We start from the raw sequence: 12,559 nt of genomic DNA, 5'->3' as shown, positions 1-12,559 counted from the left end.
GAGTAGAGACCCGGGACAGGCTGACTCACACTACCCAGGCAACAATAGTAGCAAGGCAAGATCACAAGGACAGCGACAATAATCAAGGAAACAGAAGGCTTCTGGGTTTAACTAGCCCAGTACTTCCTCTGATTCACCAATGATCAGGAACAGATGAAGCTTACTGAGCAATTAGAATGGGAATAGTCTCTCACGACCTGCAGTTCATAAGTGTTGCTCTCAGTGGCAGACAAGCTTGGCGAGGTAGCATCTGCAACACAATGCAGGTGACCAGCATTCCCAGCAGAAGCCGGACTATCAGTGGTGCAGCAGGTCCATTGCACCAGGTCCCTTGGGGACTAAGGGGCCCCACTGCTGCCCAGACCAGCAATGAGTTTTCCCCTGGCCTGCCACCTTACCAGTTTGAGCAATGTCAGGCAACTTGCCCAGCACAGGTGGAAAAGTGGGCACCACTGCCTGAGGGACCTGTCACTACTTAGGGAGTTGGGGATGACCTTGTGTATGTGCAGCCGCATCACTCTGCCATCTGGGCTGGACTAATAGGGGAGTCCTGCTGCCTGTCAGCATTGATGATTACAGCCGCAGACTCACTCTAATTTGTAGACAACAGTGAATTCTTCTTGGTTTACATCTGTCTGTGAAGTAAAGGCAACTGGCAGAGCCTGCCTGACCGAGTTCCAAACTGAGGAAAGTCAGATCAAAGGCCGCTGAGTTCCCGCCCCCACCAAGGTAAAGTTCCTCTGTTCTCCGCACCATGGAGGACTGCGTGCTTGTACCCGTCACCCACTGCCACCGTTTTTCTTTGCCATCCACTGGATCTTCCTGTCGCCCACTACCTCTATCACTCTGCCCATCCCTGTCACTTCGACATCCATAGGTATGTTGCATATAATGTACTTGGGGTGGGGTGGAGGAGGTGGGCCCAAAGTATATTTTTGCACTTGGGTTCAGCAATTTAGAGGAAAGCACACAGGGGCAGATTGGGATAGAAAACCAGCCTGGGAAATTTATGGAAGCAGCCCTAATGGGGGTGTGGTTTGATGTGGCGGTTGGGTCTGTTGACAGGGGGAGATCCCTCCACATAGGGTCTGATTGTATCCAATTGCAGCCTCCTTGAGCCTTCTCTTTGCTGTGTCTGAGAACAGGGGCGGATTGGGAACTAAAAGTGGCCCTGTAAAATTTTGTAGAAGTGACCCGACATGGGTAGCACAAGAGGTATAACATACTGTGTAGTCATGGCAGCACCACTGGATGGCAGAGTTGCTGTACTGCAGAGATGGAGTAACACAATGAATAGGGACAGTGCAGTGTACTAAGTGCTGTGGTCTGCATGTCATGTGGGCAAAGGGGGGGGGGGAGGCACATGACATCACACAAAACAGGCCCCACAGACAAGTCAGCCTAAGAGGAATCTTCATGGTGAGCCCTATGGCCAATCCGCAGCTGAAAACACCGAAAAGGAGCAATTTTTTTTCTGGGACAAACCAAGTTACAATGCAAGGAGTGCAAATACATTTATTTGTTTGCATGCTGGGCAGTGTTGGACTGTTGAATGCAATGAAAAGGCCAGCCACTGGGTGGGTGTGCTCATTCCACAAAGGACACAACGTAAAACTCTACAGACTCAGATTAACAGACACAGCACTGCTGCATAAAACACATTGGCGTCTGTATACTCGGCCCACTGCACCACTCAACACATCAAAACATACACAAACCAGGATAACACACAGTGCAAACAGTAGTATAAATTATGTTTTGTTAGTTAAGCTGGTGAAAATAAATTACTACTGTGAACCTGTTAAGAGGCTATAAGGGTGTTGGTTCGATCTGTGTGGAATTTGTATGTTTATATAAATAAAGGATAATACATATAAACACAGATATTATACAATAGAACAGATTACAGTTAAAAGTTTATGGGAAACTAATAATGCCGTAATGAATGATGAAACACAGGGACTTAAAGTCTTTATGTGTGTATGTGTGTGTCGTGTGTATATAGACAGACAGAAAGACAGACAGACAGATATAGCACAGGCCTGACCAACCTGTGGCTCTCCAGCTGTTGTGAAATTACATGTCCCAGCATCCCCTTCCACAGTTTCAGCATTCCTTAATAGCAAAACTGTGGGAGGGCATGCTGGGACTTGTAGTTTTACAACAGCTGGAGAGCCACAGGTTGGCCAGGCCTGATATAGCATATGAAACATTGCAGACTGTCTAACCAAACAGGTAATTAAACAGACTTCCCTTAATGTATTGTCCAGATTTCTAAAGGGGTATACTGTACAGCAGAGGTTCTCAAACTCGGTCCTCGGGGGCACACACAGTGCATGTTTTGCAGGTAACCCAGCAGGTGCACAGGTGTATTAATTACTCACTGACACATTTTAAAAGGTCCACAGGTGGAGCTAATTATTTCACTTGCGATTCTGTGAGGAGACCTACAAAACATGCACTGTGTGTGCCCCCGAGGACCGAGTTTGAGAACCTCTGCTGTACAGTATGCCAGGTGTCAAGTTATAGAATATTAAGTGAAAGAAAAGCATGCAAAATTCCAAGGTAGCGGCATCAGGTATAGGGTCATAAAATAGAACATTAGGACAATTAACATAACATGGTTTGCTTGGAGGAAAAAACAAAGAGCAACATATAAAATTAAAATAATTTAAAAAAAGGTAAAACATTTGCTATAAGTAGCTGTGTCTGCTGGTTTTAGCAGTATTCTTTATTAGGGTTCAATTGGACTTTTTATTCTGGTTAGATATTATTAAAAGTTGTGTTTAGCACTAGTTTTGAATCTTGGCGATTTTCCTTCCAAACCACAGAAGTTACAATTCAGCTGTTTAGGAGCCGAGCTGGCAGTGTAAAATCCCCTAAATCTCACGAGGTTTTAAGGAAAACAGCCGCCATTCTGGGGCATCCACATCTAAGGATGCCCTGGCTAAGAAGTATTGACCCTATTCTGGTTCCCTAGCATCCCTGGCCGGTGTGTGCCAGGGGGAAAATAAAATAATAATAATAATATTTCACTCCTTCAGTGTAATAAGGGTGAATTTAATCAGCCCTGAAAAAAAAAAAAAACTGACTTTTACCAAAAAATTTTGGCAAATGTTTTTATTTGGGCAATTCAATTGTGACCAATTTTCAGGTGAAAACACATAGGATCTGGGATAAGTTCCCGAACCTATATGTTTTTGCGGTCGCATTTGCAAAACCAGGGCACTTTTTTTATCTTTAAGACTTGGTGTCGTGCTGCCTTTGGGACTAATTGGATATTGCCGGGGGATCAATTAGCCCACGATAAATTACCCCAGCTAATTAAATTCCCCGTAAAATCTTAGATGTGGCCCTTTAGTCTAGTAATAATACAAGGTCCCTTTAGTAGGATAATAATAATGTGCCCCATGTTTAGTCAAATAATAATAATCTGTGCCGCTTTATCAAATAATAATAATAATAATAATAATAATAATAATAATAATAATAATAATAATGTGTTTTCTTTAGTAGAATATTAATATTATGTGTCCCCTTTAGCTTAATAATAATAATAATATAAAGCCATTTATAGATTAATAATAATAATCTATGCCAATAATACGAACAACAATCTGAGCTCCCTTTAGAAAAATAATAATAGTAGTAGTACTAGTAGTAGTAGTAGTAAATAATAATCTGTGCCCCTTTAGTAGTGTAATAATAATAATAAGAATAATTCTTATTATACTAATACTATTAATAATGTGTTCCATTTTAGTGAAATAATAATAATCTGTGCCCCATTAGCCTAATAATAATAATAATAATAATATGATGTGCCCCTTTAGTATAATAATAATAATAATATGTGCTCCTTTAGTATAATAATAATAATAATAATAATAATAATGATAATAATAATATGTGCCCCTTTAGTAGTGAAATAATAATGCTATTAATAATGTGTCCCCTTTTACTTAAATAATAATAATATATGCCCCTTTAGTAGTAAAATAATGATAATGTCCTCTTTTAATGGTGTAATAACAATCTGTGCCCCTTTTAGCCAAATAATATGTCCCCGTCTAATAGAATGACAATATATGCCCCTTTAGCCAAATAATGAATGTGCTCCCTTTAGTAGAATACTAATACTACTACTAATAATACTACTAGTATGTGCCCCATTTACTGTAATAAATCTAATGTATGCCCGATTTAGTATAATAATATTTATCAATGGCCCCATTAATCTAATAAGAAGATCCCTAGATGAAAGAGAATAATAAAATGTGCCCCCATTTAGCCTAATAACAATATGTGACTCCTTTAGAAGTGTGTGTCCCCTCAGTTTTTAAATATGTGTGCCCTTCAGTAAAATACAAAATATTATCAGCACCACCTTTATTTTTAAATATATATTGCCACCATTGTTATATCATTGCCCCCCATGTGACCACTGCAGTACTTTACTTACATTAGGGCTCTTCTTTACTCTTCCTTGTAGCTCCTTTTTCTGCACTGGATGCAAGAGGTTCCCAGTTACGTTAAGCATCACGGTTGCGATGTAATGCCGATACAACATATAAACAGGAGCAGTCACCTGGGATATCTCCAGCTTCCCGACCCACGGCTGAAGCAGGTAAAAACACATGTATCCCACAAATACTGTGCAGCTTTAAGTTTAGATAGTAAGAGTTCAGATAGGACATGCCCCTCCCATCTAAATCTCTAGGCTGCTGATTTAAAAAGAAGTGAAACATGGTTTTGCCAAGGGCCAAATTTGCTCATAACTCTTAATGTGTGTCATTTTCTACTGATGGTAATGATAATAGACTTTTGCTTAAACGTTCCTGCAAAGTAATGTACTTGATGTGCTATACATGCAAAAAATGAAATAAGGATGGAAAAAAACAGGGAATTCCTAATGGTCTCAATACAATGTAAATGTATCGTAGTGTAGAATTTTTTTGACTCTTGATCTTGAGTAAACCTTATGCTATTCTATATTGTGTTTGAAACTAAGAGTTTGTCCCTCCCAACTACTGGTCCTTCGTACAAATACTGTTCAGCCCAATAGATCCATTTATCATTGCATATTTGCGGCTTAACACCTGAAAACACACGTTTTTAGGTAGGGGTTAACCGCAAATATTAAGTATTTTATGTAGGAGGGACGGCAGCAGATATCTCCGATCCCTCCATTCCCGCCAGCATCATCCCCATCTCTCTGGGGGATGCGATGCTGCCAAATTTGCAAACATCCAGATTGCAAAGATTGATCTCTGCAGCTACTGCAGACAGGGCCGGCGCTTCCATTAGGCAGCTGCCTATGGGCGGTGGGACCTGAGGGGACGGGCTGCTTTGGCTTCCTTGTGGAAAAAATTAAGTCTTCACCAGGGCAGCCCGACTCTCACCTCCCCATCCAAGGAGGACAGTGTTATACCAGTCCCAACGCGGCCATTCAATAAGAGCGGTCAAATGGTGCGTCATTCCATAAGGGCACAGTTCGCCAGCTGTCGCTGTGACCTAGGACTGCAGCTGACAGCTAGCCGCCAGCAGCACCTGGGTGAGGGTACCGCGCCGTGGCCACTGCCGTCACTGTCAGTGCATCACTGGCTGCCCCCTGTGACCCTCTGGCCTCCAGTCTGCCCCACGCCGACTCGCCGCTGCTATGCCTGCAGTCTCACCCCTCCCGTCCTGTACTGAGTCCCGGGTTGCACTTTCCAGCCTGACATCCTCTTTAGCATGTGGTCGTCTATCTATCTATCTATCTATCTATCTATCTATCTATCTATCTATCTATCTATCTATCTATCTATCTATCTCCGTGAGACCTCTCAGCTGTGTATATATATATATATATATATATATTTTTTTTTTTTCAGGTGCAAACTCTGGATTTTAAATGGGGGGGGTTCCATACACACACATGGGGGGAGGGCGGTTGTGTGTATGTAAATATATATTTTATTTTATGTATGTATATATATATATATATATATATATATTTATTTTAAATTTTTATTTTAAGCAGTGGGCGGCCCTCTAAGGAGTTTTGAATGATTAAATCACATCACAGCATGTTACCTAACACATACAGTAGCACACATAGCATACACACACACACACACACATACGCCTCTTTCATATAAAAAGAAAACACGGCCACCATAATTTAATATAGATGCTGCCCGTCAGCATCATTTATTAAATACGCCCGCGTCCCGATCTCAATACCCAACCCGTCACCACCACTGTCACCCACTGACAGGCGACACATACAGTACCTGCACTCACGCACTCAGGCCAGCTCTGTCTGTAAGCCCCATGGGAAGGGAAATGCCAGAGGAGCTGGGCTCTGCAGCTCCCACTACATTATCTCCCTCTCTATCTATCCCTGTGTCCTTCACCCCCTCCTATACTATAACATGCCTGGGGGTTCCTGCTAAATATTGGGCATCATTTTTGCAGATTTTTTTTTGTGGGGTGTTTCCTTATTTGACAATGGCTGTGAAACATCTAGGAAACCAACTTTACACCAGGGAAGCGGGGGTTGCTGGACACTGTATATTGGTGTGGGTGTGTGTGTGTGGGAGGGGGGGTGGGGGGAGAGGCGGTAGGCAGGTTTGCCTAGGGTGCTGGGAAACCTTGCAACGGCACTGACTGCAGATGTAGTTCCGGAGGCTCTACTGAAATGGGCGTTGTGCATGTGTGGTCAGAGGGACTGCGCATGTGTTGGTGCTCCTGCAGCTCACTGATCACACCACGGGGATGGGCTCTGTCCCTGTGGATGCAGGTTAATAATATATCTGCCTGAAGCAATCGCTATTGCAATGTGATCCTGGGTGCCAGTGATAAATGGGCCCCAAACGCTAAAGCCCAAAATAGTTAAGGTGGGTATACACTAGGCCAGGCATGTCCAAACTGCGGCCCTCCAGCTGTTGTGAAACTACATATCCCAGCATGCCCTGACACAGTTTTGCTGTCAGAGAATACTAAAGCTGTGTCAGGGCATGCTGGGATGTGTAGTTTCTCAACACCTGGAGGGCCGCAGTTTGGACATACCTGCACTAGGCGATGTGCTCTAAGAGCGACGTTGCCTAGTGTTTCCCCTCCCGGGCCGGGCGGTCAGCGGCAGTGCATAAACACTGAGCGATATGACAACCACCGAGGCCGGGCCATGCAGGCAGCTCTTGGACGACAGTACAAATTGAGCTGCATGCACGACCAACAGCAAGGGTAATTAACGATCCGCGGGGCGGCGCATCGCTCGTCGTCACCAACATAAACACTTGCCAAGAAAGTAAACAACGTTAATCAGAAAGGGGGAAAATGAGCCACGTCGTTTACTTTCTCTGCAAGTATGTATGCACCTTTACCTTCGGAGTTGTTCATAAATCTTTTACGTGAAATGGCAATGTACCCAGGAAGCTGCGCAGAACAGGGGTATTTATTTACAGCAATCACTGGGCCTAAGCTGCATGATAGCGCACTGTTCACACTTCCTATCAATAACTGCTAATGAGCATACAGTTATATTAATGAACAGTTTATGATTAGCTCTGGAAGATAAATGATCTACACTAGTACATTGTGGGAAATGAGGGGAGTTCCAGCAGGATTTATCTCTCAGCAAACACAATACAAGATACAAGACGGAGACTGTAATACATTGGTTTATTGGTTCAAATGCATTTAGACTTTATTCGTGTTGAACTAACAAATATTTTCATCCCTGTGTAGCAGGTACATTGTGTGAGTATAAAAATCCTCCCCGGCCACGTCCTTGATATTCTATGGCTGCAGTGTCCCGCTCCTGCCGATCAGTGCTGGACACAGCAGACCAGATCCCACATCCTTCTGCATTGTCAGAGAAAATTCTTGCAACAAGCCCTCTCTTTATCTTAAATGATCGCTGCTCCATTATTCAAACTACAAAGTGACTCCTGCATTGCATCCTGATTGTATATTTGTGGATTGCATCTGTTACAATGAACTTCCTTGTAGTTACAATCTAAATCACAAACAATTATGTCCATCAGTATTTGTATAGTTTTACATTTCTGGTTATCAAGAAAAAGAATCCAGATATTTTATTTGAAATGACAAAAGTCCCACTCTCACAGTTCCCCAATTACATTGTTATCTGTGCTTATTCACAATCAAGACGAAGATCATCTGTTTATTATAAAGGTAATTGGATGATTTCCTGCATTAGAGAAGAAGAAAGCGTGACACTTTCTGTGAGTCACTTTTCGTCATTTGTTTCTTCTTCTTTTTTCCCGAGAGCCGCAATGTGACAACATCCACAAGGACAAGTTTATAGCTTGGCACTGGCTTTCCTTGGCACTTGGCTTTCTCCTGCTCGTTGTGGCTTGGGGTAATAAGCCCATTGGGCCCTTGGGTTGGGAATGCCAGCAATGGGGGCTTGGATGGTGTTATGGGGGATGTTAAAAGCTGAAACAACCTTGAGGGCATCGTCTTTCACCAACCTGCACAGCTCCAGTAACTGCAAAATAAAAGCATAATTATATGAGGTGTAAGGAAGAGATAAAAGCTCCACGGTGTGACTCACAGGAACTCATTGGGCTGCTTGTATTCTAAGTAAACAGTGCGACCAGCCCAGCCTTAGCAGCAGCTCTCCGCTGTACATTCAGTACTGCACATACTCACTCACCATGATATACTGTTATGCCCTGACAAACTCTACAGCACAATTATACATAAACCTGGGTACATAAGGAAGTACATCCACAATGACATACAGTAAAAATCACAGGTTAGTATCAGGACAAAGACTTTACAGTATACTCAGACTTTACAGTATACTCAGCTCAAAACATTTTTAAAAATAGGATCGTGGCAACATGGCCTTCCTCTGATCTGCCCAACCATCACCATCATACAGCAAGACAAAGCCCACTGTCTGATAGAATACCCCCTTTTGGGTCTTAAGCTAGGTATACGCTATACAATTATTGGATCAATTTGGCAGTAATAGGATGCTTGGCTTGTTTTATAGTATAGTATGTATGAATGATCGTTTTGGCGTTTCGATGATAAACCAGAGAAATCACTCAGAGAAAATCTCAGCCTCAGTCTCCCAATATTGTGCAGTGTGTGGGCATTCTCCATAATCTGACCACATTTCCCATGTTTTCACGTGACTGTCATCCTCCTTGTGGGCGAAGATTTGCAAATTGGTGGGCAGATATACTAAGCCCCTACACACATTTATTATGGAGATTAGGGATGAAATATTCAGCTCCTGCATGCTGTGCTCTATAAAATAATCACGCATAACACACACGTCACAACCACTGGCGTGTTTATAATGGGTGCAGTGTGTGCGGTGCACACGGGCTCCCTGTGTCCAGGGGACCGCACGCGCTGCACCCATTTTAAAAATATTTATCCCTCCAGAGTCCCGCGGCGACGGCAGCACCACTGCAGAAATAGTTGGGAAAATAGCCGTTGCGTCATTTTTCCGAAGATCTGCGTATGGTCATTAGGGTCTGAGCACTCTAGTGCTGAGACTTTCTACAGCGCTGCTCCGCTGCCGGCAGAGAGGAGGGGGCCCGGACGGAGGAGGCTGCACACAGGCCTCCTCCTCTATTAAAGCTCCCCTGGTCACAGCCTACACCTTAAAACCCTGCACTACATTTTCACTCTTACATTTTCTTATGAATGCACCTTATTTATTATTCTTTTTGTCCTAAATTCATATACCTTTGTCATACCGCTTATAGGGACATTATTATGAAGCGTTAAGCCAAAGACTCTATCATCACTTCTGCCTATTAACAAAGAGATAACTTGTCATAATTACACACTTTACCACCCTCCCAAACATCTGTATGGTGACTGCAACAACGCTCAGATTATCACACAGCAAAAAGCTTTGTGCCCCTGAGGAAATAGGGGACCAGCGATGCCGGAGAGGTGTCACTGTAACCTTCCGTGTCATAATTCACAGCGGCCACTATATTACGTTTCAGCATTGGGCTGCAGTGATAGCAAGAATACCTCTGGTTAACTACACATTGATAAATAGCAGAGAAACTGCATTCTGTGACGCTGTATGCACCAATACAGAATGGAGCCACTGCGTCACTAATGATAAACAGAACTCAAAGACTTTATATACATCACACAACCTATAGGTTTCACTCCCTACACTTTACCTGCATATAAAAATATATATTACATGCATCAAACAAACAGATAAGACTTGCATTGGTCTCTGGGTCTAATTCAGTAACAAATGCAACTGCAACAAATGCAATCCTTTGCAAGGCAAATGCAAAAGAGGTGCATACCACCTCCTTCCTGCATTTGTGATGCAGTCTCCTCTGTGATCATCGTGTTCATCTACGACGGCAGGATGAGTAAGCATGAGCTTACTCAGGCTTGGCGTGTCGCAATGTGGCTTGCGAGGTCAAGGAAACTGTGTATGCGACACAGTCCTTGGCCTCACCACTCCCGGAAAATGGGGGCAACACCCGTTTTCCCCAACACCAGCTGCCCCTGTTCTGCACCATTGGGAAACTGCAGTAAGGATCACATAAGTGATCTTTACTAAATTAGGCCCTCCATTCGACATACCTGTGCTCTGCAGTTGCTGATGATTCCCACACAGAGAGGCAGCTGAGCCATTCATACAGCGCATGTGGGGATTATGGACCAGGCCCTCTGGGGCACAGCTGGACGAGAAAGCTCTGTGACGCATAGATTTACACACCTGCCTGCACTGCACACATTTAAACACCAGAATTCTCCGCACATTTACACACCAGCCTACACCGCACATTTACATACCAGCTTGCACCGCACACATTTACACACCAGATTACACTACACATTTACACACCAGTCTACACCGCACATTTACACACCAGTCTACACCGCACATTTACACACCAGTCTACACCGCACATTTACATACCAGCTTGTACCGCACACATTTACACACCAGAATGCACCGCACACATTTACACACCAGAATACACCGCACATTTACACACCAGCTTGCACGGCAGACATTTACACACCAGCCTACACCGCACATTTACATACCAGCTTACACCGCACACATTTACACACCAGCCTACACCGCACATTTACATACCAGCTTGCACCGCACACATTTACACACCAGCCTACACCGCACATTTACATACCAGCTTGCACCGCACACATTTACACACCAGAATACACCACACATTTACACACCAGCTTGCACCGCAGACATTTACACACCAGCCTACACCGCACATTTACATACCAGCTTACACCGCACACATTTACACACCAGCCTACACCGCACATTTACATACCAGCTTGCACCGCACACATTTACACACCAGATTACACCACACATTTACACACCAGTCTACACCGCACATTTACATACCAGCTTGCACCGCACACATTTACACACCAGAATACACCGCACATTTACACACCAGCTTGCACCGCAGACATTTACACACCAGCCTACACCGCACATTTACATACCAGCTTACACCGCACACATTTACACACCAGCCTACACCGCACATTTACATACCAGCTTGCACCGCACACATTTACACACCAGTCTACACCGCACATTTACACACCAGTCTACACCGCACATTTACATACCAGCTTGCACCGCACATATTTACATACCAGAATACACCGCACATTTACACACCAGTCTACACCGCACATTTACATACTAGCTTGCACCGCACACATTTACACACCAGCCTACACCGCACATTTACATACCAGCTTGCACCGCACACATTTACACACCAGATTACACCACACATTTACACACCAGTCTACACCGCACATTTACATACCAGCTTGCACCGCACACATTTACACACCAGAATACACCGCACATTTACACACCAGCTTGCACCGCAGACATTTACACACCAGCCTACACCGCACATTTACATACCAGCTTACACCGCACACATTTACACACCAGCCTACACCGCACATTTACATACCAGCTTGCACCGCACACATTTACACACCAGTCTACACCGCACATTTACACACCAGTCTACACCGCACATTTACATACCAGCTTGCACCGCACATATTTACATACCAGAATACACCGCACATTTACACACCAGTCTACACCGCACATTTACATACTAGCTTGCACCGCACACATTTACACACCAGCCTACACCGCACATTTACATACCAGCTTGCACCGCACACATTTACACACCAGATTACACCGCACATTTACATACCAGCTTGCACCGCACACATTTACACATCAGAATACACAGCACATTTACACACCAGTCTACACCGCACATTTACATACTAGCTTGCACCACAGACATTTACACACAAGCCTACACTGCACATTTACATACCAGCTTACACCGCACACATTTACACACCAGCCTACACCGCACATTTACATACCAGCTTGCACCGCACACATTTACACACCAGCCTACACCGCACATTTACACACCAGATTACACTGCACATTTACACACCAGCTTGCACCGCAGACATTTACACACAAGCCTACACTGCACATTTA

The 12,559-nt window shown here is 43.8% G+C and overlaps 1 protein-coding gene and 1 long non-coding RNA gene across 2 annotated transcripts in view; one reads left to right on the top strand and one right to left on the bottom strand.

Moving 5' to 3' along the window:
- LOC134910261 (uncharacterized) overlaps nt 1-12,559 on the top strand; it is a 1,286,324-nt gene that overhangs the window by 1,224,753 nt on the left and 49,012 nt on the right. Inside the window, exon 11 of the long non-coding RNA XR_010176155.1 lies at nt 4,493-4,627. This is a non-coding gene — a long non-coding RNA (uncharacterized LOC134910261). The remainder of the gene's footprint in view (nt 1-4,492; nt 4,628-12,559) is intronic.
- Nucleotides 7,649-12,559, bottom strand: part of ACOXL (acyl-CoA oxidase like) — a 990,492-nt gene continuing 985,581 nt past the window's right edge. Inside the window, exon 19 of the mRNA XM_063918087.1 lies at nt 7,649-8,497. Within this exon, the coding sequence (XP_063774157.1) occupies nt 8,309-8,497 (189 nt within the window). The 3' untranslated portion in view covers nt 7,649-8,308. The remainder of the gene's footprint in view (nt 8,498-12,559) is intronic.

The sequence above is a fragment of the Pseudophryne corroboree genome, chromosome 4 (genome assembly GCF_028390025.1).
Source record: "Pseudophryne corroboree isolate aPseCor3 chromosome 4, aPseCor3.hap2, whole genome shotgun sequence".
Lineage (NCBI taxonomy): Eukaryota > Metazoa > Chordata > Amphibia > Anura > Myobatrachidae > Pseudophryne > Pseudophryne corroboree.
Note: the sequence above shows the minus strand (reverse complement) of the source record. Positions and strands in the feature narration are given on the sequence as shown.